The 27,348-nt window shown below is 49.2% G+C and overlaps 8 protein-coding genes across 8 annotated transcripts; 3 read left to right on the plus strand and 5 right to left on the minus strand.

Moving 5' to 3' along the window:
- Positions 1 to 88: 88 nt before the first annotated feature.
- Positions 89 to 1,977, minus strand: BDR25DRAFT_334001 (uncharacterized protein). The gene is made up of 3 exons (XM_033692896.1): positions 1,336 to 1,977; positions 655 to 1,274; positions 89 to 594 (listed from the first exon to the last, which is right to left on the minus strand). The coding sequence occupies exons 1-3, from the start codon at positions 1,729 to 1,731 to the stop codon at positions 486 to 488; spliced, it is 1,125 nt and encodes a 374-aa protein (XP_033548223.1). The 5' UTR covers positions 1,732 to 1,977; the 3' UTR covers positions 89 to 485.
- A 956-nt stretch (positions 1,978 to 2,933) lies between these two features.
- On the minus strand, positions 2,934 to 6,479 carry BDR25DRAFT_26767 (uncharacterized protein). The gene is made up of 9 exons (XM_033687061.1): positions 6,448 to 6,479; positions 5,408 to 6,098; positions 4,337 to 5,357; positions 4,173 to 4,284; positions 4,027 to 4,119; positions 3,884 to 3,975; positions 3,756 to 3,835; positions 3,586 to 3,701; positions 2,934 to 3,507 (listed from the first exon to the last, which is right to left on the minus strand). The coding sequence occupies exons 2-9, from the start codon at positions 6,030 to 6,032 to the stop codon at positions 3,112 to 3,114; spliced, it is 2,535 nt and encodes an 844-aa protein (XP_033548224.1). The 5' UTR covers positions 6,033 to 6,098; positions 6,448 to 6,479; the 3' UTR covers positions 2,934 to 3,111.
- A 1,308-nt stretch (positions 6,480 to 7,787) lies between these two features.
- Positions 7,788 to 9,088, minus strand: BDR25DRAFT_325132 (glyceraldehyde-3-phosphate dehydrogenase; the record flags this gene model as incomplete). The annotated part of the gene is made up of 5 exons (XM_033692197.1): positions 7,788 to 7,990; positions 8,043 to 8,727; positions 8,841 to 8,904; positions 8,971 to 9,020; positions 9,077 to 9,088. 5 exons carry the CDS (start codon positions 9,086 to 9,088, stop codon positions 7,788 to 7,790), a joined length of 1,014 nt encoding a protein of 337 aa, XP_033548225.1.
- A 1,597-nt stretch (positions 9,089 to 10,685) lies between these two features.
- Positions 10,686 to 11,783, plus strand: BDR25DRAFT_260906 (COX4-domain-containing protein; the record flags this gene model as incomplete). The annotated part of the gene is made up of 3 exons (XM_033686675.1): positions 10,686 to 10,965; positions 11,125 to 11,321; positions 11,391 to 11,783. The coding sequence occupies 3 exons, from the start codon at positions 10,686 to 10,688 to the stop codon at positions 11,481 to 11,483; spliced, it is 570 nt and encodes a 189-aa protein (XP_033548226.1). The 3' UTR covers positions 11,484 to 11,783.
- Positions 11,784 to 14,248: 2,465 nt separating this feature from the next.
- On the plus strand, positions 14,249 to 16,082 carry BDR25DRAFT_354626 (uncharacterized protein; the record flags this gene model as incomplete). Its single annotated transcript, XM_033695342.1, has 10 exons — positions 14,249 to 14,333; positions 14,371 to 14,451; positions 14,507 to 14,677; positions 14,712 to 14,985; positions 15,048 to 15,200; positions 15,239 to 15,333; positions 15,450 to 15,546; positions 15,628 to 15,799; positions 15,856 to 15,897; positions 15,939 to 16,082. The coding sequence occupies 10 exons, from the start codon at positions 14,249 to 14,251 to the stop codon at positions 16,080 to 16,082; spliced, it is 1,314 nt and encodes a 437-aa protein (XP_033548227.1).
- A 24-nt stretch (positions 16,083 to 16,106) lies between these two features.
- BDR25DRAFT_354627 (uncharacterized protein) lies at positions 16,107 to 17,446 on the minus strand (the record flags this gene model as incomplete). The annotated part of the gene is made up of 10 exons (XM_033695343.1): positions 16,107 to 16,241; positions 16,288 to 16,333; positions 16,392 to 16,492; positions 16,575 to 16,633; positions 16,678 to 16,768; positions 16,812 to 16,967; positions 17,039 to 17,078; positions 17,129 to 17,165; positions 17,193 to 17,346; positions 17,390 to 17,446. 10 exons carry the CDS (start codon positions 17,444 to 17,446, stop codon positions 16,107 to 16,109), a joined length of 876 nt encoding a protein of 291 aa, XP_033548228.1.
- Positions 17,447 to 19,561: 2,115 nt separating this feature from the next.
- On the minus strand, positions 19,562 to 20,673 carry BDR25DRAFT_325135 (uncharacterized protein; the record flags this gene model as incomplete). The annotated part of the gene is made up of 2 exons (XM_033692198.1): positions 19,562 to 20,500; positions 20,641 to 20,673. 2 exons carry the CDS (start codon positions 20,671 to 20,673, stop codon positions 19,562 to 19,564), a joined length of 972 nt encoding a protein of 323 aa, XP_033548229.1.
- Positions 20,674 to 23,577: 2,904 nt separating this feature from the next.
- Positions 23,578 to 25,866, plus strand: BDR25DRAFT_260909 (amino acid permease-like protein). Its single transcript, XM_033686676.1, has 4 exons — positions 23,578 to 23,951; positions 24,008 to 24,273; positions 24,326 to 24,620; positions 24,672 to 25,866. Exons 1-4 carry the CDS (start codon positions 23,827 to 23,829, stop codon positions 25,642 to 25,644), a joined length of 1,659 nt encoding a protein of 552 aa, XP_033548230.1. The 5' UTR covers positions 23,578 to 23,826; the 3' UTR covers positions 25,645 to 25,866.
- Positions 25,867 to 27,348: the final 1,482 nt, after the last annotated feature.

Below are 27,348 nucleotides of genomic sequence, written 5' to 3' on the forward strand. Positions count from 1 at the left end.
TGGTCTTGTTCCACGTTAGTTAAGAAGATGCACCAGCAAGACGTTGTCTCATTGTTCTTCCGAGGAGGGTGGTTGGATCATCACACTGCTATAATCAGTAATTAGATTAGATAACGGTATACAGAGTGGGTGATTCGGCCCCAGCACATCATTTTGCCCTTGACAAACCCCCGGCTCGGAGTGGTATCTAGACAAAAAAGAAAAGCGCAGCAACATCTACTTCCATGCAAAACATATCCAAATGCGCCGCTGGGGTAATCCAACCGCTTCCAACTCCATGTAAGGCAAAATCCATCCGGTCTTGCGCCTACAACCTGTTCCGCAGGGATCGATGGAACATGAGGCTTAAGAAAGGACATAAGTCTGCATCCTCTGGGCAATTCTGCTTGGTTCCAGCTGCTGGCGTGACAGATCGAAGCATCGCTATTGGTGGTCCGTAGTTGACGTCAATAAGTTATGGGACAGTGGGCCCCAAAATATCATCATCAGCGTGGAGACTTAATCGGTGCTTCTAACTCGTGAGGAAACGTCTGCTGCATCGGGGTAGGGCTGTGCATCTCAACCGGGGCGTGTTGTGATTTCACCTCAGCCATCCTGAAACAAAAACATCAGCATTACTCTGCTACTCAGCGGGGCTGCGTCAGAATCACTTACTGTGGTGGTGGTGGCGGCGTCATCGACATATGTCCCGGATGCATCTGCGGACTCGTCCATCCAGAAGGATGTGTCTCTGTGGCGTGGTGTTGCCCGTAGGTTGGTGGATGGGTGCTGTACTCCGCTTGGGGAGATAATTGACTAGGGTATCCTGGTGTGCCTGGTGTCCCAAATTCTGTGCCCGCCGTCATGGGTGTGGTTTTCGTGACCGTGGCATCTCTCCGGTCTAGCACTTCTTTGAGGGACTTGGTTCGGCCGATGTAGAAAAAGAGTGCGGCGCAAATAACGAGGAATGCCGCGGCACCCACGGCGATTCCCGCTATTGCACCTCCTGATAGATTGCTGTGGTGGGAGGAATGTGTCGGTACAGGCGTGGAAGTGGGCGAGCTAGTTGAAGTCGAGCTTGGTACTGAAAGACTTGAGGAGGCTTCACCTGGAAGAGGCTGACCAGGCGCGACCATAAACTTGGCCTCTTTAGCAGACTCGATTTGGTCATCTAGAGTTTGCGTTGCATTCGGATTTATTACACCAACCATCTGGTGATCTTTGCACGAGCCAGGCGCTGTACAGTAGTAGAAGATAGGCGCAGTGTCATTGATTGTAAGATTCCAGTATTTCAGCTGCAAATAGCTGGTCAGCAGGGACTCTAGTGCTACGTGCCACTGAGGTCCGGCAACTTACGTCGTTGACGGTGGTGACATTTTCTGTGCCACTGTAGAAGCCCACCTTATTCTTCCCAGTATACTCATATGGCACACACGCGCTTCCAAACTCCGCTCTTGCTACTGAGTGATCTAGCGGGTAGAACTCAAAAGAGACAGTGTCCCCCACATGGACATCGCTGAGGTTCGCTGGATTGTATGCAAATTCACCGGCTCCGACTTTGACTGTAAATACTTTTGGCCCTCTTGAGGTCGTTGAATTGGTAGCGCTGCTTGTTGGTGACGGGGCTGCTCCGGTCGACGATAATGTTGCTCTCGCTGTTATTGTTTCCGACGAGCTTTGTGCTGATACGATTGCAAGTAGAGATGTTAGGGTGAAGAGTGTCCCCAGTCTTGGTATCCATGTTTGAAGCATGTTGAACTCCGTGAGAAGGCTGAGATGCCCCACGATAGCGAAGACTGCGATTTAAAAGGCGTTTTCGAAGAGTATGTCGAATCCATTCACGGTCCAACCAAAAGGACGTCGAAATCTACTCAAGCCCAAAACGCGACGACAGAAGAACCGATAATAAGAATGCGAGGACAAAGGGAACTAGAACGAGCGGGGATCCATCCCTCATCTATAAAAGCTCACAAATTGATTGAATCCGTCCCATCCCCCCCGTCAGCATGCCAGCATGCCAGCATCCAGGTCGCCTTGGCCTCGCGCTCAACTCTTGTGCCCCAAAGGCAGGTAAGAACAATATGTCCCACCACTCATGTCGAACCAGCCTCCACCACATGGCATGTTGATGGCTGAGAAAAACACGGCCTGACTGGGTCGCTTATGAAAATGCTGTGCCACATTCTGCACGAGAGCGGAGGGCGACGAGCTGGCGCTAGATACGACTTTTAATAGATGCGGCATGGACGACAGCACGAATCCAGAAGGTCGGTACCTGGGCGCTCTCGTATTGCTTCCAATCCTAGGAAAAAGCTTGAGCAAGCCCGAGGAGAGTGCAATAACCAATCTCGTGATCGCAAAGAGACGAAGAGACGAAGAGACGAAGAGACTAAGAGACAGCAGAGGAGCATTGTGCAGATCTACCGCAGGTAAAGTATACCGTACAATAATATAGGGGGGAAATGGGTGGAAGGGAATTGAAGTTCAATCATTCTCTCCGCTATGCCTTCAAACGCTCACGCCAATTCTTCTTTCAGCTAGAGAAGGATCGACCTCAGCTTAGCAACCAATTCAAGAACTTCAGGTTTCCGAAATTCGGCCCCCAGTGTAGATCTTGGCTTCTTACCCAACCTCGCGCTCTTGTGTGAAAGTGGCGCGGCTCCGGCTCTGACTATGAATTCTTAGAAATAATACTTTAACGCTCCGCATTCTCTCGGACAAGGCAATGGGCCTTTTTTATTATTACATTAATCTAGAACACGATACTGCATATTAATACTTACTATGGAAGCTCTACAAGAAAGGTTGAGCTTATAAATCTGTGTGTAGGACCAGCGAGAGTATTAAGATAAGGCAGACTTTTGTTCTAGTTAGACTATACCACGTTCGGACACAATCGCCTACATAGAAGCACGATGCGATTGTTGTTCAGACAGGGTCTCCATTGAGGCGCCACCCTTTGGCGGGATAAAGTCATCCTACGCGTAAGCGCCTGTCGTGCAGAACCATTTATTCAAAAATCGGCTAATCGACACTTAACGGCTCCCCACCAAGCGACTTTCGGAACATCAAACACCTTCCCATGCAAAAGTTATGAGCCATTCCAGAAATATCAAACTGTGCCAACCGACTTCAGAAAGTCCTCTTCATTGGACTTCGAGGACTACGAGGGCTATTCGATACCGTAAAATATCCTACTTGAGGCATCTTTGGACTTCTGAGCGAAGCTGGCACACTTCCTGGTCGAGCCTCCACGTTGTTGGGCCTTGGTGTGTTGCTTCCGGAGGGTAGTGGGGGGCTTCTCAGACCTGACCGTATGTCGTCAGCAAGTTTAGTCTCCATTTCTGATTCTTCAAACTCGCTCTTCTTTCGAAGTAGGTATTCTTTTACTTCATCCTGATGCTCAACTAGCATCTCGTTGAGATTATTGCATTGAGACTTCTTTAGCTTTCCATACTTCTTGCGTATCTTCCGCTGTCGAGTAGGTTCCCAGACGTGGTGTGTGGACGCGACGAAGACTAGAGAGTGCTAAAAAAAAAACCCCCCGGTCAGTAATAAGCTCAGTCCGTACACAAACATTCTGAAAATTACTTGGAGGATCCATACATTGTAATACCAGCTCGCAATATTATCGTCCGTGGCACGCTTGATTGATTGAATCACGGTATCAGCAACGAATCCTATTAAGCACTGGATAACACTGTCGGCCTCCGTGCAATTTTCTTAGAGTATCCTCATTAGTATACTGACATTTGCGAGGCTTAGAGAGGCCCTACCACTATTGCTAAGGAGGTCTAACAGCCCTAGATATGCAGGGCCAACTCCCATCAAGAAAACCTGCGTCGCATCATTCGGCCTGAGAACAGTCAGTTTGTCTACCAGAAGATCATGTGCATGTACTAACTCGATATAATTCTCCCATAGATAGCCCGCCAATTCTCTCGTCTGGCTAACACGAACTTCTTTGCTGTCTGCCCTAATGTAGCCACCATCGTCCTAGAAGGATATTAGTATTGGAAGAATGACTCATTTAGTTCTTATACTCACGTCTTCAATGGCCACTACTTTAGGAATGTTTACGTCAATCACTTCGAAGTCGTTCTTGATGGCCCAATCGATGTAGGACTTGACAACATCAGTCTTCGAGTCCAAAGTCAGCGGAAATACAGCGCAAAACTGTAATAAGTACGTACAAGCCAAGAATTATGAAGGTCTGTCTTGCCAGTCACAGCGTCGGCCAAGTTCATGAATTCTGGAGGATCATGGAAAATAACTAGAAGCGGCCGGCGTTCCATGAATTGAGGTCTAGGCTAATCAGCAAAGTTGGAAGAACGTAGATTGCAAGGGAGTCACTTACGTCGCGATGACATTGTGTTCAAAGGTCTCCGCTATCAATGGTCGCCGAATCGCCAAAGGCGTCATTTGGTGCTCATCTCCCAGGACTTTACTCTGCCATTCTCGTATTACTTCGTGTAAACGTTGGGTGGCAAAGAAAGAAGGATCGTGCTTGTTTAGATATTTCGGGTAAAAACATTTCCAGTGCTTTGACTGTTCGCGTTTCACTAGTTCGATCGTCCGAACGCAGCTATCATTCGGGGAGCCAATGTCTTCGTCCAGACGGTCTGGCGGTTGAAGCATAAGTGTCCTAGTAACGGCGAGGGCCGATCTCGCGATGGAGCGTAGGTTGTAGCCTCCTTCGAGGCAAACAGCAATTTTTCCTTCCGCCAGACTCATCAGCATGTGTGTCATATGGCCATAACAAGCTGGCGTAACGTGACAACCGCCGAGAACGTCACCCTCTGCAGCGTCGAATCCAGCAGATACGAGAACTAGGTCAGGGTCGAATTCGGTTGCGACGGGCATGACGACCTGTTGGAAGGCATACATGTACTCAGCGTCACCCATGCCATGGTCCTCCCATGGAATGTTCACGTTTCTACCAACACCTTGGCCTTCGCCACAGTAATCATAATCCGCGTCTGGAAGATTCGGATAAAATGTGCCATTCTTGAACACGTGAAGGGAAATGTACAGAACGTTGGGGTCTTCGTAGAATGCGTGTTGAACGCCGTTCCCGTGGTGTACGTCCCAGTCTAGGATTAGAACCTTTCGGCATTTATCAGGAAAGTCTTTCTGACAGACGCGGGCCGCGATAGGAACGTTGTTGAAAATGCAGAACCCAGAGGGGGCCTCTGACTCGGCATGATGGCCTGGCGGGCGTATTATAGCGATTGCATTCCTCACATCACCTCTGACTACGGCTCTGCAAGCTTCGATGGCGCCACCAACGGCTAGCTTTGCACAAGCAAATGTGCTTTCGTTGAAGTATATGGAGTCATGTTCGTGTCCAAGCGCAATAAGCTCAGCCAATGTCTTGTCTGCCATCTTGTCAGTCCTGAAAATATGCTCTTTGGTGATGTTACACTACCGGAAAGCCCCCTAATGAACTCGTAGTGTTTTGGTGTGTGTATTAAGCAGATTTCACCCCTAATAGCAGGCCGCGCTTCAATTCGCCAACACTGATGGGGGTCGGTGTCCTCTTCGGACTCATCGTCGCCTGGAACAAGGCCTGCTTGCTGAAGTTCTTGGAAAATTTCATAAATGCGACGGGGATCCTCTGGATGGATATCATCAGGCCTACTGATCATATCATCGGGCTCAGAATGGAACCGCATTCGTGGATCGTAGACGACTCCAGTCTTGGAAGAGGAGTAGCGGAGTGGCGGATATGTAGGCGGAGGGGGTATCCGCACTTGAACATTCGAGGGTGTCGGGGATGTAAGGTCCATTTCATCTGACGATGAGTCTTGGAGCGAATCCGAGCTAAGACCTGCGGAAGCAGCGCCCAATGCAAATGGATGCTCTAGAGATTCGTTTGGGAAAGCAAGTCTTGAAGAACCCCGCACTGGCTCAGTATGACTAAGGATTGGGAGTCGATCTTTTTTCGCATGCAGGGTAATCATGGTAGGATCCACGGTGCTCTCTGGGCGGTTCCCATTCACCTCTGTTGAGTTCACTACCGAGTCCTCCATAACATAATCCTCCTCATCCATATTGGTCTCTTCACTTCATAAACGCCGGGCGCAAGACGCCGTGGTTGATGAAGAGAAAGACGGTGGCTAGAAGATGGGTCAGCAGGCCTCTGTACTCTTAATCAAGCAGTTGAAGTGAGATATAAAAGGGAAAGGGAAGAGATCGGTCTATTTGGACGACAGTGTTGATTGGATTGATCCATAGAAAGATAAACGAAGAGAAATGATACATATCCGAAATACAAGAGTATCAAAAGACCAGGAAGAGCCGGGCCAAAGGTCGCAGCCCATGGCTAGGAAGAGTGAATGGAAGTTAGGATTCAGGACTTGGACAAGCACTGAACTGTCACCAGGGTGAAGATGTCATTGTACACTAGTGGGGCTGGAGGGTGCAAACACGCATTTGCAGGAAGGCGGTTTGGAAATGCGTACTTACTCTATCGGAGCTTTACCATAGAATATTTAGTAAGTTGCGACAATAATGCCGAGTAGAGGTTACGATGCGGTGGCGCAAACCCTGTGCGGAATAGTGCTTTGCTGAGTCGGATTGTAGCAGTAAAGCTTCGTTAGGGTGGGTCGTGGCCGTGGATGCTCGAGTAGCGCACAAAATTTAAGCGCAGGCAAGGTTGCGTGGTTTTCGAAGAGATTTGCTGTTCCACTTCGGAGCTCTGAGTTATGTGAGGCTCAAAGAAGTGTGAGTTGCGAAATGAACATACCCGCGGTGTCGTACGAAGAGAGCGATAAGAGACAGAACTAGAAATATGAATCAGCGTAAAATTCGCTGGTGGGTATCGCAGGCTATTCGCTAAAGAGATCGATGTATGGACGGTGTCGAAAGCGTGCAGATAGGGATAGTTGCTCACAGACGAAGGAGATGCGGCTTGGTGTTGAAGGTGACTAATCACACACTAGTCCTTTTAAAGTTAATTGATAACCTTGGCTCACCTCGAAACGTCGCTCTGTAGCATGCTTTCACCAACGATGAATGATTTGGAGAGACTCCAAAATAATAAAGTAAGCCCTTGATTTTCTATTTGTATCCTGATAATATGGACAAGAACGTGTAATTGCGCCTCTTATTTTCCATCTTATGCGTCCATAGGCACTGGCTTAGCCAACCTAATCTACTATATTGAGTAGTTCTTGCACCTCATCCTATGTAGACATAATGTGGTGAGCGGCGCAAGTATCTGGGCCTGAGCAGACAGTGGAAGGTCTTTTAAGCCTGTTGGTTTCTCCTCACCACACTCAGCCACTGCCCACACCGCCAAATCATCCACTGGACCGACCTTTTCGGATGGGAACCTTCCCCCGTACTTCTCCGTCAAGGCTTGCAAAAGCTCACGAGACCTAAAAAGTGCTGTTCACTCAAGCTTCATCTCTCGGGAGCTAACGTGAAGACAGGTAAGGATCTCGGATTTTTATACCTCGACTTCACGTGAGATCCCGTCCCATGACCACTTACCTCGGAACGGGCCATGCATCGAGGCGCTAGAAAACGGAAACAGGGGTAGCTTCCATGGACGAGAGGAGCTTCACGATGTTCCACATAAGCTTGGCAAGGCTGACACAGCAATCATATCTTGATTGTTTGCTCGTCTAACAACTGTCGTCAATGCCAAAATCATATTTTCCCCACCGCGTTCCGATCTCACAAGGAAGCATTTCATCATGAAGGGAACGCAAACTGCAAGATATGAACCCCTAGAAGGATTGGGCCCAAATCATCGAAACTTCTCCCTACAGTCTAGGCATTGCCTGGCTCCGTCCTGATTCCTAAGCGTTGCCATCCACCTTGGCAATGTACACGAGGAGGTCGAGAACACGGCGGGAGTATCCCCACTCGTTGTCGTACCAGGAAACGAGCTTAACGAAATTCTTGTTGAGGGAAATTCCTGCCTTGGCATCAAAGATAGAGGATCGGTTGTCGCCGATCAAGTCGGTGGAGACGATGTCATCCTCGGTGTATCCAAGGATACCTAGGAATCCCGTTAGTGATATCGCTGGGACAATCGTTTTTTGAATACATGCCCTGGAGCGCGCCCTCTGAAGCCTCCTTAACGGCGGCCTTGATCTCGTCATAAGTAGCACCCTTCTCAATACGGCAGGTCAGGTCGACAACGGAGACGTTTGCGGTTGGGACACGCATCGACATGCCAGTGAGCTTGCCATTAAGGTCTGGGATGACCTTGCCAACAGCCTTGGCGGCACCGGTGCTGCTAGGAATGATGTTCTGCGCAGCAGTACGTCCACCACGCCAGTCCTTGGCGGACGGTCCGTCGACAACTTTCTGGGTAGCAGTGTAGGAGTGGATAGTAGTCATCAAGCCCTCAATGATAGTGAACTTGTCGTGAACGACTTTGGCCAGCGGAGCTAAGCAGTTGGTTGTGCAGGAGGCGTTGGAGAGCACCTCGATGTCCGACTTGTATGTCTCGTGGTTGACACCCATGACGAACATGGGGGCATCAGCAGAGGGAGCAGAGATGACGACCTTCTTAGCACCGCCCTTGATATGGGCCTTAGCCTTCTCAGTCGTGGTGAAAACACCAGTCGACTCGACGATGTAGTATGCACCAGTCTCGCTCCACGGGATGTTGGCCGGGTCCTTCTCCATGTAGAAGCGGACAGTCTTGCCATTGATGATGAGGTTGTTGCCATCAACTTTGATGTCTCCCTTGAATTGGCCGTGCGTGCTGTCATACTTGAGCATGTACGCCTGATGATGGCGAGTCAGCCCCGCACTCGCATTCAGCGTGTTCTCTTGTCCTAGACATAGCAAAGCTGTGCCCATGGGTAGAACCGACTTTTATGGGGTATAGGGATGCTTACAGCGTAGTGGGGCTCAATGAAGGGATCATTGCAGGCAACAATTTCGACGTCGTTATGCTCGACGCTGCGGTGGCGTGTTAGAGAGAGGGAGGCTTCAAAAGACACTGCTCGACACTGGAGAAATACTCACGCATTTCGGAAGACGATTCTGCCAATACGACCGAAGCCGTTGATGCCGACCTAGAAGACGTGAGTCAATGGCTGAGAACGACTCTCGCGGGGTAGAGCTAGCTAACCTTGACGACCATGATGGCTAGATAGAGTGAATGGAGTGCTGCGAGAGTCAACGAGGGTCAGTCCATGTACCAGACGAACTTTACTCACTATAAGAAGAATTGAATCAGCGATGGAGGCAGGCAATGGGTGGGAGAATTGTTGTGGGCTGAGGGCGAAAAGTTGTTTGTTGGGTGGTGGGGTGGTCGAGCTGGCCCCTCACTTAAATATTATTGCAGAGCCAAAGAGACGTCAACGTCACAAGCACTTCTTTTTTTCTGAGAGATAAAACTGCCTCAGCCGCCGGCCTAGCCCAATAATATACCTCTTCCTGCTCCCACACTTCCGGCCGACAGTGCTTCGGGGGGGGGGGCTTGTCACACACTGCTACCTCGGACGCGGTGCACTCATTGCGGCTGCGAGGCCGGAATCGTCCGGGGAATGACCTGAATGCACTGAACAGGCCCGGGATTGCTCAGGCATTCAAAACGCGACATTTCCCCAGTCTACGGAGCACTAGCATTTCTGCTTCACCATGTTCTCGATCCACTCAACGACGCTGCGTGCTTGCTGGACTCCATGTACAATGATGCAGATGGCTCCGCTTGGCTCCTGCAGACTCGTCCGCCTCTGCGAAGAAGCATCTACACCACAGAAATTTCTCAGCGCCGCTTACAGAGAGCGAGATTTGCGCATCTCATGATCCTTCAACATGCTCGGCACCGTGGGATGAGATTTGCTTGATGGGAAAAGTCAGTCTCAGCGTTTTGGTCGGTTGTTTACCTGCTGGGGCTCTGGATGGCTACATGGTCATTCGATAAGATGACTGTGCGTTATTATGCTGAATCCGGCCTGCGTGGGAAGTGCGAATGTAAGTGCTACCCAGCGTCACCTCCACGTAGAAACCACCACGAGGCGGTCTTTGCAGATGCACATGTTGAGCTGTGAGAGGGAGGGTAGCGAGTCCGCGGCCGGGAGGAAGAGAACTCTCCCAGCGGTTCGCGTGTGGACAGCCTCGATGCCACCTTGAGGCCATCTGTGTGCCACGACGGCGTCCAGACGAGAGAGAGGTACCTGCATTAAGGTGAGGGGCGGCGGGCAGCGAATATAGATGAGCGTCAGGTGGTGATCTGACGAGGTAGGGCTGGGGACAGGCGATTGTGAGGGTGGCATGAGCCGATGCTGCTCGGCCCGAGAGCTTGGGGAACACGCCTGCGACCCTGGGACTGGGTAGGGAGCAGGCACTGAATCAAAGTAGGACGAGATGGCGTGGGTGAAGCTGCCCTATATGTACTGCAGCGCTGAGCCCAGAAAATGGCAGCTCTCACGGCGCAATTGCGCAGCTTCAGTCCTTGGAGCTCTGGCAGCATGCGCGAATTGTTGCTGATGTGAAGCCTCGAAATGGCTGCTGCTGATTGGCTCGCCGATTAGGTGAGCGTTGCGCTCACACCACTGGCTTTGCAACTGGAAAGGTCCTTTTCTCCGCCAAGCCTTCGAACTTCACCTGAAGCCCGTCCACGACCCGGCTTCTCCCCCCATCCTCATCACCAATTGGCACCGCCAACTTCCTCGACAGGGACCGCTCCCCTTCTCATCTTCAATTCTGCGACCCTCTCCACTCTACCCTTCGCCATGCTGCGCTCCTCCGTCATCCGGGCCACGAGGAGCTCGGCCTGCATCGTCCCCTCGTCCGCGACCCGACCAGCCCTTCGTGTGCCTCGAATCGCACCCGCCGTGTGCCTCCAACAGCAGCAGACCCGCCAGGCACATGCCATCTCCAACCCGACGCTGGCTAACATCGAGAAGCGATGGGAGGACATGCCCCCCCAGGAGCAGGCCGATCTCTGGATGTCGCTTAGGGACCGCATGAAGGTCGACTGGAAGGAGATGACGATGCAGGAGAAGAAGGCCGGTGCGTGGTATTTTTACATGTTCAATTGGGTTTCTGGGAAGCACCTGTGACGTTCGGCGTCGTATCGGGCTCTGCTGCCGACTTCACCAAAATTTCTAATCAGACCATCGCAAGCTGTCCGAGAGGAACACCAAAACTAACTCCAATACCACTCTGCAGCGTACTACATTGCGTTCGGCCCCCATGGCCCGCGAAGGCCTCCCCCTCCAGATGAGGGCCGCAAGGTTTTCATCCTCGTCTCGGCCATTATGGGCGTTTCAATCGTCCTCTTCTCCCTCACCCGCGTGTTTGCGAACCCCCAACGACCGCGCACTATGACGAAGGAGTGGCAGGAGGCAACAGAAGAGTACCTGAAGGTATGCATGATACCCCATAGCAATCCCACTTCTCCTCCTAGCAACCCACACTAACCGCCTGCTACCCAGGCACAAGGCACCGAGACGATTACCGGATACAAGGGAATGATGGTACAGAGCAAGCCAGGGCCCAAGAACCAATTCGGCGATGATGAGGAATAGAGGATGTCTAGACCATCGTGGTGGCATACAAACAATACCAAAATTAATACCCAACTTATTCCCTCTCTTTGGGTCCAACAGCGCATTTCCTTTTGGTACTGTTTGCATGAAGATATCTGAGGTCGATGAGAGCGGTGCGGGTTCGCGAATAGTGAATCGCTGCTGAGTTGGCCGTTGTCATATTAGTCTCCCTGTGTACAGAAATTAGACAGACCCATTTCCTCAGCCTGTCCCTTTTGCGTAATGCATATTTTATTACGAGCTCGTATGTGTATACGTTCGTGCTCTACAGTCTCCGCTTGGTTCCTCTGCAAAGGGCAGATGCCATGGTGTACAGATACTGGGCTACTCCAATCTATGCTATCTACCCTAGTGGCTTCGCTTGCCAAGATCTTGTCACCAGGGTATAAGATATTGGTTAAAATGCACGCTAACTAAAACTTATAACCAAAACATATAACCAAAACATATAATCAAAACAGAGTAAGAGGCCTGGCGGAAAAGGTACGCAATATCGATAGTTGCAATGCCAAACTAATCACGTGGTATAAGAGGAGCATTCAACTGTCTTCAACTTTAAGAAATAACCTGTTCCAACCAAGGAACTGAATGCGCCTACTGAGCTTCACAAGCATGTGTCGCCAATGAGAAAGCCCATATCTGCATGAGATGTGCTCGGCTCGGCCTGGATCCTACATTTGTTTCCCTTGCTTGAGCCCCGCAATATTCAAACCTGTCTAGGTTTGGTGCATTCTCCCGGTTTCCGACACGGGACATCCCACACCAACTCTAACGTCTACCACCATCGTGCAGCCTAGAATGCCACTAGGATTTAACTAGGCTGCATTACTTACCCATACTGCCTTGAGCCCAGATCCAGAATCTGCTAGGGTATCTAAGGCTCTCCATGTTCCTCTCTTCTTCTTTCCTTACACAGGCAACGCATGGCATCAACTCAACAATAAATTCTATATACGAGCAATTGAGTAGCTCCAACTTATTCTAGAAAAACAATCCTTGAACACCTATGTGTCCTTCTAGTGTTACCGGATAAGGAGATTGTCAGCACCCATACATAGCCAACACTGATGCATAAGTGGCACTGTCTTCAGAACGATCACGAGGTTACTTGTTGTTGACAGCGGACGTGGCGAAGACAGTTCACCGGTATCTCCATCCGCGGCCGACAGTGGTGGCCTACATCACTAGTACGACAACGATGACGAATGCCGTTCTCATCGAGCCCACTATAGCTTCTGTTACCAGCCTGTTCAGTGCCCTCCTAACTCCGTCGTACTTGCCCCTTCAGCTAGCCACAGACATGTTAAACCTGGGGGAACACTTTGTGCAAGACATTTTAGGAGATTGCTGTTATGAATCGCCCTGCTAACAAGCATACAATTTATATCCCGATGTAACTCGCACAGTCGCCCTTACAACGCCCGTGATCTTCAACTCTCCATCAGCATCCATAGGTGTATTAGCCAGACCCCCAATCCCGGCCTTCCCCTCCATATCCCCAAACTTCATTCTCATGTTCTTCAATAACCTCGCGAGGTCCGACGCACCCGTAAAACTTCCATTCGACGTTAGCTCAACGTAGCATAATTCTGCATATCCAGGCCCGAATACTAAGCATCAACTCCGGGTCTTGGGTGAGGAATTACCATGCAACAGCATGCACTAAACTCGCGAAGGCCATGACGACAGAAGCGATGGGGAGAGCAGCGAACCATCCCTTTACGCTTCGATGGCTTCTGTGTCAATGCTTCGGGCACTATGGGCAGTCTTGTGGGTGGTTTGTTCAGGGATCGTAGTGCCGGAGATGGAATACATACCTTTTATGTATGGCCAGTAAGCGCTGAAGTGCAAGCCTAGTCAAACTGCGGAGACTTTGTTGGATAATGGTTATCCCACTGAAAGAGGTTAGTGTGATTGGAAGAAACGAGACATTTGTTGGATACTCCAGACGCAAGCGATGGGGTCTCGAGGTAGCACAGTTCGAAAACGTAGGGCATGATATATGATGCGAAGTTTGAGTTGCGATGTAACTGTACCAGTGAGCGAGGTGCTTCTAGCCAAGAGATGCAGAACGTCAGCGCGTTCACCTAGTTCAAGACGCCAGAAAAGAATTACGTGAGCTACGCGGCCGAGTGCAGCTGCAAAGAGGATGGGGAATACACTGGGACTATATTAGTTGGTTCTAGCAATGTATCAGGCATGCATCGTGGGCGCTGTTGGAGCCCGATCGTAGCTGCTGATTGTGAGGCTAAAGGCGAGAAAGGAGAGTGGGAATCTGTACGGAATGACATCGGTGGCAACTTCTTGGATGACAACCAGGCGGAAGACATGATGGACCTTAGAAACGTTGGCCACCCTTGTGGAGTTTGGGCAGCCTTGCACATTGGAGAGAGGTACTAGTTTGCGGCAAGTAAAAGGCTGAAGATAGAACTTTGTTGCATCTTGCCGAAGATGAGCTTCCGCGGTGCCAACGAAGTGCCCACCATCTTTTTTGTTCACTATGGCGCCCCTATATCAACTTGATGAAGACTGAACCGACAAAATAAGAAGGGGTAGATAGAATGGAATCAAAATTCTAGCTGAATAGGTTAAGCCACCTGCGTCCGGGATTATTTAAATGGGAGTCTGGATAGTTCGGCTGCCACCTAGGCTAAGCCTTTGGCTACTATGATCTTCAAGACTTCATCGCACTCATGCCCATAATGCCGGCCTATTCTTAAAGACCTTCTCCCAGGCCTTCTACCATGCGCTCCTCGATTGCGTTCTACCCAAACAGTTCTGATATTGTTTCTGGTGGGGTCACCAGAAACTCGCTTGAAGGGTTGGGCAGTACACTTCATCAAGGAGAATTGAAATATGCACTGAGCCACCCATATCCAGATTGAGGCAATTATCGTTTGCGTGACGATTCGTTTTGGGATCACCCAGGCCTCCCAGCAAGAAATAGGTTGGGGGCAATGATCTAGGATGAGTGCACTATGATCTAGCATGGTGATGGGGAGACTGGAGAGTGTGGGATAAAGTGAGTGTAGGATCCACCTGTAAATGTCTCAACAGAGGACTTGGGGCAGGCGGGATTTTAAACGCCAATATTGTTGAAATACTGCTGCAGAGAGGTGTGAAATTCTCAGAGGAGGCAAGCTCAAGCAGTCCTCTTGGAACAACTATAATCCGTGCCGAAACTTGAGGCTTGACAGAGGTTGTCAGTTTCGGCACACCAATGGTCCTTGAATTCGAACTTTCTCTTGACTTTCGTACGGGCACACACTAACGGGGATTCTCACCTAAAACTCTCCCAGGATTTTTCTATTCAGGTATCCGCCAAGATACCAAATTGGGAAAGCATTGAATTATCCAGAGCTCGGAGCCCTGGAGTGTTTCATTATTGGATCTATCGCAAGCGCGCTTTTCGAGCAAACCATTACGAAAATATGATTTCGGGCATAAATTCGCACCTTCTTAGCTTCTCCCTACTTCTAACGTAAGATTTGATGGATCCGACCTAGCCCTATTAACGTTCCCTGATATGCTGTAACACGCTAGCAACTGTATTTGGCTACAGACCTTCAGATCTAATCTCCACTGTTGTGGCCAAATTGACCTTACAGGCGTAATCCACAGATATTTTCCAGGGGTTTCATTTCGGCGTTCGGGTTTAGGAGTTTATAGGCTCATGCTCGAGATGTTCGATTTTGGGTACTTTCCAATCCATCCTCTAAAATCTGGACCACCAGTTTTTATTCAAGGCTTCGAAACGGCGCTCTCATAGCAGCGCTAGCCAGGCGTTTCAAGGGCGGGAATGGTTCATTGGAATCAGTGCCATTCTTTGGTAAGCATTGCTTGAAGGTAGTTCTCATACCACAAGTTCTGTTGTCATTTTCTTTCTAACTTGATGGCCGTACTTTCATTTGTCTAACATGCTGGTCTATTGTATTCGGTATGTAGATATTTCCAGCTCTGATCTAGGGGACTCCAAGGCTCAGGCCATGACGGTCAGCATTCAGCTTTTTGAATATGATTCATTAACGGACCTCAAAACTTTGTAAGTCTCCCATCATTGAAGGATCGAAATACTATTTTATTGTTGTTGGCGGAACTGCATGTCCTCCATGAAGGGGACCAGGATCGGGAGTAGTGTATCCAGTAGTCTTCGTATGCGTTCCATAGGATACCATGGCAACATCTTGGAGTCCAATACCGGGGATCATAAGTCAATTTCCCTAATCCGCGAGCGTAGATTTTCTAGTTTCGGGCTCAGCCATCGAAATCTAGCGCTTGGAAGAACAAGAGACATAGTCTGTGACTGAAGATTTTTAGAATTCTCTTGCCGCTGAATCATTGTCCCCTGTAGGCAGCGCTTTCCGTAGAAACCCGTAGTGAAAGATTCTTGAAAGTGCACGCATCCATATCTAGAAGGAAATGAGCTGAAACTAGCCACCGGTCTTCGTAGGGTTTGCAGTATACTGCTCAACGTTTACAGTGTTCGTAGAGTATTGGTCTTTGACTGAGGGGCTCCAGAGATCTGCCGCCGTAGTTCTCCTTTATCGTAGAATTTTTAAGGTGCTCCATAGAGAGTGAATGATGTCTATTTATCCCTTCATGTTAACTCCAATTTCTTCTCGAGCATCTTTTCGTTGTGTTTAATCCCCGGGCAGTTGCACGAAGAACCTTCAGTGAGCATGCGGTATATTGTCGAGGGGTTCGTCTGCTTTTGTACGCTTGGTCCAGACATGCGATCTTATATTCAGCTTTTTATTAATATGGGAGCTCTGTGGATTGGGACCCATGGCTTTTTCTCCGATTCACTCTTGGCCTCGGCAGAGAGAGAACTCATAGGCGATTGATGTCGTCGTTTAATTTTCTAGTTATTTGCCATTCTTTCCCCACATTGTTCTCTTAAATACATTCTGGAGTACCCTCGAATGCTCCATAGAGGATAGTGTAATGGCCATTGAAAGGAGAGAGTTCCATAACGGAAGAATGTCATACTATTGGTAGATTCACAATTTTATGCCATTAACAACTCATGAGATAGCCTTGTCCTTTTTTTGTCTCCGAAATCATGTCCACAAATTCGGAAAAAGGCGCTTGTGTAACTATAGGAAAGGATCCCATATGTTGTTCTCGTCCTCATCTTTTGGTTCCGGATTGGTTCTTGCTCAACATGAGATACCGAGGTCGAAATTTAAATTCCTAATCCAGTCTGGCAGATAAAATCCGCGACGAATATCGCCAACGTTCCACTCATTATTTTGCGTCTTCTTCTGGTCTAAGAGAAAGCATCTAGAAACATTTGCTGAAGCGAACCTGCTTTTGGAACACGGAAGCTCCCATTCGGGTATTCTTGACTGCATTCTTGGATGTTCCAGCTCTCCCCAGAGATATCAAGTTGAGGTCACCAGCCAGCCTAACGGATCCATATTTTCTCAGTTTAAATGGTTTTTGGAGCTCGTGGCGCAAACGCTAGAATCACGGTGGGAAGAAGCTGAGAGACTCGGAAGGGGGTTTTATAGGCGTCGGCCCAGACCTGTCACGGGATCAGTCAGTTTGGAGATTGTGAATGAGCAGTTCCCGCTGTTGAATCCAGATCGTTCTAGAGGGCTCTCTAATGGAAGCGAGAATACGGAATTGATTCCAACCTACATTCTGGCCCCTGAACTCCTGGACAGCATTCCTCCTTGTTCTAACTGTTTTTTGGGATTCTCGAAGTCAAACTCGGAGCATGAGCTTGCCAGTTGGATAATTTTATTTTCGTAGAGCCCATGGTCTCCAAGTTCCATGCTCTAAATTTTGTTGAAGCCGTGGGAGAACGGGCTCCCACACATATATCTAAGCGATCGGGCTTTTATTGAATTGAATGATTCGCATGAACGTATTTTCTAAACTTCCAAGCTCGGACCGCCTGGTCTCCGACTCTCTTGTTTGTAGAATGCGAGACCCATAACTTCCTTAGATAAGGTCTTTAATTAGAATTTATGACGGTATTACATGTGGTTTGTGCATGCGTCAGTCATACGGGCTTAAATATCCCCTAAACCAGGAGTGCCCGGGCGATTGATACGCGATATGAGCACATGTGCTATTCCCGAAATGCTTGGTTTTCTGAAGGCTGAAAATCCACCGCCGCGGATAAAAGCATCTCTGTTCTCCTAGTCTGTTCCTTCTTCTTCACGTTAGAGGTTCTGATTCCCAGAAAGGGGTCTCGAAGAGGCAATACGCTTATATGGTGTATGTCAGGGCGTGACGCTTGGCTGGTGAATTAAGAAGGCCAGAGTTACGATGTACGGAGAATTTGGAGGTGGTTGCTTGAGAAGTTTCGAGAGGTTGGAGAATGCACGAAAGGCAATTATATGTCATCGAATTTGTGAAAAGATATGAGTCTGTGACTATGAAGATCCTAGAAGACGCTTGATACGCGAGAAGAAAGACCTAGGCAGCTGAGTGCCCCTGAAATTAGCTTGTGGAAGGTGCTCATGGTTAATATATGCATCATCTGACTCTCCTTCTCTAAGATTGTGAGAGAATGATTCATAAGAGAGGCTGAAGAGGAGGAAAGTGAGCTATTCCCTTCGCTAGTTGAGATTTGCACTTGTCAGCTCCATATTCAGTCACAGCAACAACAGTACTAGCAGACTGGACCCTCTTCATTAATGTACCGTGACTGTTGCGAGCGCTCTGAATGCTAGGATCAAAATTCCCCGAACCCACATACTCGTGAAGTCATCGAGATTTTCTGATCCCAAACTGCACCCTCTTGCTAAGTTGTTAGCTTGCTTAACCCTCTTTTGATACTCTACTGGTGAAGCATTTTTGCCTATGATCCCTATTTCCACCTTGTCCCATCACACGTGCAAATACAAAAAGTAGCTGCAAAGCAGGAACCCTGACGATGTTCTCTCACCAGTTTCCTACAGTTGGCATATCCACAAGTTCTGGAGCCGATAGATTATAATGGTGTCAGGCGCGTCTTTCTCCTCAATCTGCTTCGCCTGCTCCTTAATCGTTGTACTTGCTTCCACTTCCAGAGTTTGCGTCTGTCTCTTTCTTTGCCCCACCTTGTATCCACACTAAAGAGCAACGCGCACTTGTGAGAGCAAAGTGAATACTAAGATTGATTCCTGTTTTTGTTGATGTTTCCAGATGACCGCCGCTTGGCGCGAGTAAATTTTGGGAGAGATAGGCCTAGGAGTGAAGGAGTTGAGAGGGGAGGAATGTGAGGAGTCGAAAAGGAAAAATGCAAAGTTGTTGAGCACAAAGGGGTTGTTTCTATGGAAGCGATATATCGCAATGGATCTGTAACTGAAATTCAAGCGCCGTGAAGGGCACTTATTAGCAATAGATGCGTAGAATAAGAAACACACGAAAGGCTGTATTGTGTCAAGTTGGCGCTGTGCACTACATTACATGGAATGGGCCCGCAAAGCTCGAAAACTAGGAACTGATCGATTGATTCCGGTAAATGCTGCCCATGAAGGGAACAATCGATCTTTTAGTCGGACAAATTGCCGTTCGGGAGCTCCCAATGTTGGCGGTTCGATTGCCGACTTTCCTTTGGTTTCCAACGCAGACCATTCGATCGCATTTCCCTCTTGAAGGCATCATCATCCCCACAACCGTGTAACTTGGTGTGACGGCACAATGTTGGAACATGACTTGCTGATTCTCACAAACAATAAAGCATACTCCAGCTCAAACCCAACTGAAAAGTTTTCCTCCATGCTGATGTGGAACCTTCGGTCTTTGGTTTGGGTTTGCTTGACTAGCTCCTTACAGTAGCGAAGAATACAACTCGGAGAATTGTTGAGGGATAGGGATGAAAGTCAAACAATTGCTTCCGAGTACTACTGTAACAGTTTACGGTACTGCTGAGCTCCTTTCACAACACCGCCTGTGGTAGGTGGTTCAAATATTCGCCCTCACGGAGAGTACCTTAGTTAGGTATCGATAACCTCCTTTTGATACACCCTACCTATCGTAAGTCGTTCAAATATTCGCCGTCGAGGAATGGACTTCGGTCATGACGTCGTTGACACCGCCATATAACATGTGATCGGATCTTACTCGGCCCTGCCGCGTGATCTCATGAACTGGCTCCTCAATGAGCCTCTGGCTGCAGCAGGAGAACTGCGTAGGAATGAACTGCCATCAATAATGGAGCTGCTTCCTTCAATCTCGATGCTGCTCCTGTTCCTTCTTCCGCCTCTTATGCCAAAACTTGATCGGCCTGAACTCTGCCTTCCGGAGCTTCGTCTTCCTGTGCTCGGTGCTGGCCCTCGGCTCGCATCTTCCTCTGAGCTTGAGTCTTCAAGATCCGTTTCGGTGTGTTCGTAGCTTCCGGCCTCAGGGATGTCGTCGTCAAGATCACGTTCCTCCTGCAAGACTCCAGTCATCTCTGCTTCCTCCATTTCGAGCATGCGTTCGACCTCGCCAGCAACCATGCTCCCCTCAATGAAACTGTCCTCGTTGAATGTGATATCGGCTGCTTGGCCTTGATGGCCGTTGTCTCCTTCATCGACCCCGCTCACGTCATCTTCGGTGACAGAGACGTCGCTCTCATCCGCCTCTGCCTCAGGTACCTCATCATCAAGATCTCTCTCAGGTTCCGCCATCTCTTCGTCCGCGCCTTCTGCCGCCTGCTGTTGGTTGGCTGTCTCTGTCTGAGCAGCTGCAAGATCTAGCAGAACCTGTTCACGCCTTGCCAATATCTCCTGCTCTTCGCGCTCAGCTGCTTCGTCCATAGTAGCTTGATAGGTCTTCGCGACACCGGGAGGACGAATCCAGCCTGCGCCGAAGCGCCGAACATTCTGTTTGCGCTGGTAGATGACATTCTCATCCGCAGCTAGGGCAGCGAGGGCTGAGCGGGAGGAGGAAGAGTGGTGTCCATGGCGTGAGTTCGGCCGGCGGTGGCCATTGCTGGACGAGGGGTTCTGCGAGTCGGCGGAAGGGGCGTCGAAGGAGGTGTTGCTCAATCGGTGCGAGGGCCAGAGGCTAGCATCCTGGTGCTACAATGAGCAATTTCATGAACTCGATAGTTCCAAAGAAACCCTTCTGAGACTCAAGGACCGCGGAGGTTGAAACATGGTGCGGCAGTTGTTTGTTTTCATACGATTGACAGGAATGCTTCCAATGAACTTACCGGGCGCGGTGTGATGAGGGGAAGCGACAGCATGGCTGGTAAGGTCTCCGCAGCCAGAAAAGCTCGAGGATTGGGTGCAATATGCGAAGATCTGTGTCATTGGGCTTTATTTTGTGCAGCAGCCTTGTCGTAGAAGTTCGAGATAGTTCGTTGGTAAAACGCGCTAAGACGAATACGGTTTGCTTGCCGAGCAACGAGGCCGGATCGCTCAGAAACGAGTCTCGACTTGACCACTCATAGCGCACTCCACCCAACGTGCCCCTTCTTCGCACCAACAGTGTTCAGGGAACTGCTAGATCATAGCCGCCATCAATCTAGCCTCTCGGTGTCCGAGTAAGTATCAAGAGTATTAAGAGTTGGTGCTATCGCGTTGGCTTCCTGTTTTTTCACTTCCACTTTCCTTATCTATCCTCAACAAGTCAGCTCCGAGGGGTGATATTTAAATTCCTTTTGAGCAGCCACACAATTGCACAATCCATTTGCGGAAATACGTATCACTGGGAAGTCTTTCCGGAGAAATTCGAGCTCGCACAACTATCCACAGACAAAGAACTTATTATTTCTGTCTCAATCAAATACACAACTTGTATTATCAGTCATTCATCCATTCTAGTTTCCAAGCGACACCGCCCCGACAACATTGCCTCCAGCGAACTCACCAACCCTCCAACTACTCAGATCTTCCTATAAGAAGTTCTTCAAGCCGACGAAATGAAAGCTTTTGTAGCAGTAAGCCTGCTCACCTCCACAATCACTTTGACCTCTGCGTTTCCCCACCACAACCGTGCCACTCCAGTTGCCTTCGACGACCCGATGCTTCAGAAACCAATGCATACAACCGATCTTATGGCTGGCAAAGCATGGTCTTTATCTCAGAGCGTGACGCAAACTCACCTCCCAACCTCTGCGCCAGCAAAATCGACTGCGCTCTATGGCCAGTACGAGCTCTGATCACTGACTCATCGTGAGCACTCCAAGCATAGTAGCTCTGTAAGCTGGCACATGCAGAAAGAAACTACCTTGGAGCATGCTGACGCGGCGACGCAGCATGGTAGAGCTGAAAAGAACAGAGACGCGACCTTTACTGGCCTGCTCTCAACGCCGGGTCTCCGCTTCATTAGGTGGTGTTGATATGGCTGTCTGGATACCCTATTGTTTGCATTTTGCTTTGAGTCCGGGGTTCTTGGTGTAGGGAGCAGTCGGAACAGGTTATCTTTTCGTATAATGTGTACATAAACCTGGCTAATGGCTTGGTGTGCCGATGAGTTGCAACGGACACTGCGCTCAATGTTGCCCCGACTCATGCTTGTCCCATCCACCTCTCCATAGTTTGTCGCATCTTTCTTTGATTCATAGTTCCGGGCTTTGCTGCCGATGCCAAGCATTGGGGTTGCACCATGGTAGAGATTCCGGTTTCATTGGCGCAGGCGATGCACGCGAAGCATTCATGGCAATGAATGAGAGACTTAGCCTCTCTACGTCAGGTGTGTGCCCTTGTTCTCCAATCCCCTCATTTCCATTTGGGAATCACTGCATTGACCCTTTTTAGTCACCTGGTGGATGCAAAACCGTCCTATCTATCGGACGGAATGACAGGGCACATTTTTCAATAATTCTGTCCCTGTTACTGTTATTCAAGGTAGCGTAGCTCTTGTAGGAAATCACATCTTGCCCGCGTCTCCTTCCACTGCCTCCTTCCACTGCCGCAGATGCCTCCTCACGCTCTCCTCACCTTTATCAGAGGTTAAGAAAAATGAAGGAAATATATAGATAAAAGACGGCTAGAGCAACACTGTGTTCGAGGAATATGTTAGATACTCTACAGTATGTTATTGTATAACGTGGAACATGTCTAGGGTGGAGTCTATCTGTTCACACTCCTACCAGAATCGGGGAGAGTGGAAATGGGATGCAGATCTCTATCCCAAATTACTTCATCATGTCCCGCGTTAGGTAGCAAAATATATTACAGGATAAGCACCGACACCGTCGAATTGATTGCACGAGAAACAGCGTTAGCTGGAGAAGACTTATATTGCGGCAGATAACTTGAGGGCATCAAAGGGCACTTAATACATTCAAGACTCATTTTAGAATGGCTTGCAGCTCTGTTCTTCCCTCGGAACTTGCTTTCTATTACAACAAGCGCTAAGAGCTAGAATCATCTCTTGCATTTCAACAGCCACTATGCAAAGCAAGAATACATCTAAACGATCTTCAGGCACATGTGCTAAGGAGAAGGACCAAGAAGTCGACAGCATGCGAATTCGGTGAGAAACCCATTCATTCTTTGACTTGCGGTCGGCTTTGTAGTTATCTATTTCCTATTGTGTTCAGCAACCTTTGAGTGAGAGACTGCAAGTTGGTTTTGATAGTCACCACATTTCTCCTCCGCCATTTTCAAATAGTCAAATGCCGCGTCTTTCTCTATGAGGTGTACGCGACCACTACTCTCTTCGACTGTTATGCGATTCGTGCATCCTGTTGACACGCTCCTTGATTCTAGTAAGAGGGTTAACGGATTGACTCTGCCCAGATTATGTTCCATGTCGCGTGCATAAGATGAAATAGTAGAGATTTTGTGTGTGTGCAATAGATTTATATATGCAATGTAGTCACTTGTCGCAACTCCACCAACATTCGCTAGTTAAGCTCGCGGTGAAGACCACCCCTCTGTCGTGAAGGACAAAATCCATCACCGGTTCCCAGCCACCCAACCTTTTACGAATCGCCAAGACCGTTATCAGAAGCGCCGATATTACTCCGCAAAACAGGCAGCCCCAGGCGTGATATCTCGGCATCGGAAGATGACGCAGGCGGCTTCTCAGCGAGCGCTACGATGGAAGAGGAAGCTGGGGGTTCACTTGGTGTTGCTCGGACCGATGACCAGGAACTTTTTCTGCTCGTTGCGTGGTGCCGACGACACTCTCTGGTGATCTAGATTCTCGATATAGCTACCTCTCATCCCGAGTGTGAGGTTCATCGCGAGGTTCGCATAGCTTTGGTTTTCGTGCAACTCGAAAGTGAGTGTTCAGCATCCAAGCTACCAAGGGGAAGCACACTTTACGTAAAGTTCACACTTGCTTCACGAGCTCGAGAACTTTGGAACGCCGCAATTCTTGGATTCGTATAACAGGCTGTCCGACCTTCTCCAGGAATTCCTCCTGAAAACATCAACCCACCACCATGAAGCGTAGTAACTCAATAACACGTCGCGGGTCAGTTGACCCCAGTGCCGATGCGGCGCTAGCGAAGATGGGATATCAGAGTGAATTGCCCCGAAATCTGAGCATGCTTAGCGTCTTGGGAATGTGAGTTTCCCTTCTATTCAGTTATTCCAATCAGGAAATCTAATTGAGCTTCATAGGTCTTTTGCGATTATGGCGGTCCCGTTTGGTCTGTCTACGACCATGTATATCACGCTCACTGATGGTCAATCTGTTACTATCCTTTGGGGTTGGGTGCTTGTGTCGCTAATCTCCCTGTCCATTGCAGCGTCCTTGGCTGAGATTTGCGCTGTGTATCCGACTGCGGGAGGCGTTTACTACTGGTCCGCTATGCTTTCTACCAGGAAATATGCCCCCGTTGCATCGTGGGTTACTGGGTGGTTGACATTGGTTGGGAATTGGACAGGTAAATGAAATAATTCTAGGTCTTCATTAACATATCATTAACTGGCGAACAGTCACCCTCTCGATCAACTTTTCTGGAGGGCAGCTTATCCTGTCGGCCATCACGCTTTGGGACGAAAGCTTCGTCCCAAACCAATATCAAACAATCTTGATGTTCTGGGCAGTAATGATAGTTTGTATGGTTGTCAATATCTTTGGAGCGAAGTACCTGGATTTAATCAACAAAATCTGCATTTACTGGACGGCGAGTAGTGTGGTGATCATCTTGGTCACATTGCTTAGTATGGCAGATCATAGGAGGAGTGGAGACTTTGTGTTTGCGCATTATGATGCTTCCCAAAGCGGGTGGTGAGTGAAACTTCCGAAGCTTGATACTGCTGATGCTGATGGCTATAATAGGCCTTCAGGCTGGGCATTTTTTGTCGGGCTCCTACAAGCTGCCTATACTCTAACTGGATACGGCATGGTCGCAGCAATGTGTGAAGAAGTACAGAATCCCGAGCGAGAAGTCCCGAAAGCCATTGTTCTATCGGTTGCTGCAGCTGGAGTTACTGGAGTGATCTATCTCATACCCATTCTTTTCGTCCTTCCCGACGTTCAGATGCTCCTTGACGTAGCAAATGGTCAGCCAATTGGCCTGCTCTTCAAGACCGTCACTGGTTCCGCAGGTGGTGGATTTGGCCTTCTCTTCCTTATTCTCGGGATCCTGTTCTTCGCAGGTGTCGGAGCTCTTACCGCGGCTTCCCGCTGCACATATGCGTTTGCCCGGGATGGGGCGATTCCGGGATCCAGGTTATGGAAGCAGGTCGATAAGCGCTTTGACATACCACTCTGGGCGCTCGTTCTTTCCACGGTTGTCGATTGTCTCCTGGGGCTGATCTATTTTGGATCCTCGGCCGCTTTTAATAGCTTTACGGGAGTGGCTACGATTTGTCTCTCCACCTCATATGGAATGCCTATTCTGATCTCGGTTTTGCGGGGACGTAAGGCAGTCAAGAACTCGTCATTTTCACTGGGCAGATTCGGATATGCTATCAACATTGCTATGATTGGCTGGATATGTCTCGCTGTGATTTTATTCTGCATGCCGGTCAGCCTCCCGGTTGAAGCTACAACCATGAACTATGCGTCGGTAGTGTTCGCTGGATTCGCTGCCATTAGTCTTGCGTGGTACTTTATAAGAGGTAGAAAGTCTTTCACAGGCCCGCCAGTTCCACAGGATGTTGCACCAGGAGAGGAGATTGTAGTTACTGGCATGGCTGCTGTTGAGTCAAATCATGAGAGGAATGGCGATGTCGAGCAGAAGGTTTTGAAGGTTGCTTCGAACGGGAATGGACATAATTCGGATGAGTATGGGGAGAAATCCCAATGATGTGTCGGATTGGTCACTCAGAGAGTTATGGAGAAAGATTTTCACGGATTCGCCTGTAAATTATGCACTTGTTGTGGATATTTCTTACAGAGAAGCTGCAATCCCAAGACTCCTGGGGATCGTAAATTCAGCGGGTAGTGCAGTATCTGATTTACCACCATTAAGCGGTTCAGAAGCTATTAAAAGAAAGTTAACAGAAGGTTAATAGAATATCAAGACAAGTTAGGGAGTAGTAACAGAGAAGAAGGGTTCTGCAACTCCTATATTGGAGGAGGGACAGTGAAAGGGAAAGTGACTAAAGATTAGCCGCCTGACGAGCTGGAGTGTCTCACGTGAGCGGGTCTGGTTGATTGAGAGGAGACGCACTGACGCACGCACGCGCTCTAGGGATCCTGTACACCGCCACACGACGCTAAAGACCGAGGTGGGTTGGCTCATGACCGCGCCAGGCCAATTCCCTCCCACAGCAACCCACTTTACGCGACTCTTGACGCCCTTTGTTCTCTATCGTCGCATGGACGCGTCGTTGACCGTGGGCGGAGACGATGGCACCAAAGTAGGTTTTTAATGCACTCGCGATTTGCGCTTCAAAGATGTGGAACACCATACCACAGCACCGACTCTCTGAACGCGTCTAAAATCTCGGGCGAGAGACCGACCCCGCATACAATGGCTAACGAGCGCAGGGATTGGAGAGATACCATAGATCTTACAAACGACTCTGACGATGATGGGCCTTTGTCCTCGCTCCTCCCCACTCCGCCCCCCAAAAAGACCCCCATTCCTCTGCCCGAGAATGTGAGGCACCTATTCGAGGCAACCTCTGTAGCGTCCAAAGAGAAGAAATCCCCCGTGCCGTTACCGGAAAATGTACGCTATCTGGCGGGCACGTCCTCATTGCGAAAGTTCACGACTTCGAGCACGACGTTCAGCTTTTCCTCATCCTACGCTTCAGCGCCAACGCCATTGAGTGGAACAACAAGCAAGCAGAGCCTCACCGCTGCAGGAGCGAATGGCACTTCCGACGTAGGGCCGTATCTGTCAATCTACTCCGGGACAACGCCACAAGGCGCAACCTGTATTACACAACCAGAAAAGAGGAGGAAGCTTTCGAACAAAGGCAAGACAGGGCTAATAGTATCACGGTCTTCAGAGAATGTGAATGGAAATGAGAACAATGGCTTATATGCTTCTGAGGATGATATGTTTGGCTTTTGCCGTGCTGGTGCCATCACACAGCAAAGAAGATCTTCACTCAGCAACGCCCGCGTCAGGTTACAGACCAGGAACCAAACCCCAACAGTCTATTCGTTGAACACTCAATTGAAAACGAAACCCACAAAATCTCCAGCTTCAGTAGACCTTCTAGGTGCGTCACGCGCACTCCCTATTGTGATCGGGAGATCCGGCTATGACATGTCTCTGGTCCCGCCGAATTCTCAACCTGCTGTAAATGACAACTACCTGTCCCTGGATTCGGATTCGGATATTGAAATGCATGAGAATACCACTTTCTCGTTGGAGGATTTTAAGCCTCGAAGAGTGCCCAGACCGGGAAAAAAGTTACGCCCTCTGATCGGGGACCCTGAACGAGCCTCGAACAAAGGGGAGGTCAGGCCAGGAACGGAGAACATTGAAAAGCCCCCGCAGCACAACTCGGTATATTTTGGATCTACTGAAGATAGGGGTGGCCCCATGGTCGTA

The sequence above is a fragment of the Lindgomyces ingoldianus genome, assembly GCF_010093535.1.
Source record: "Lindgomyces ingoldianus strain ATCC 200398 unplaced genomic scaffold BDR25scaffold_14, whole genome shotgun sequence".
Lineage (NCBI taxonomy): Eukaryota > Fungi > Ascomycota > Dothideomycetes > Pleosporales > Lindgomycetaceae > Lindgomyces > Lindgomyces ingoldianus.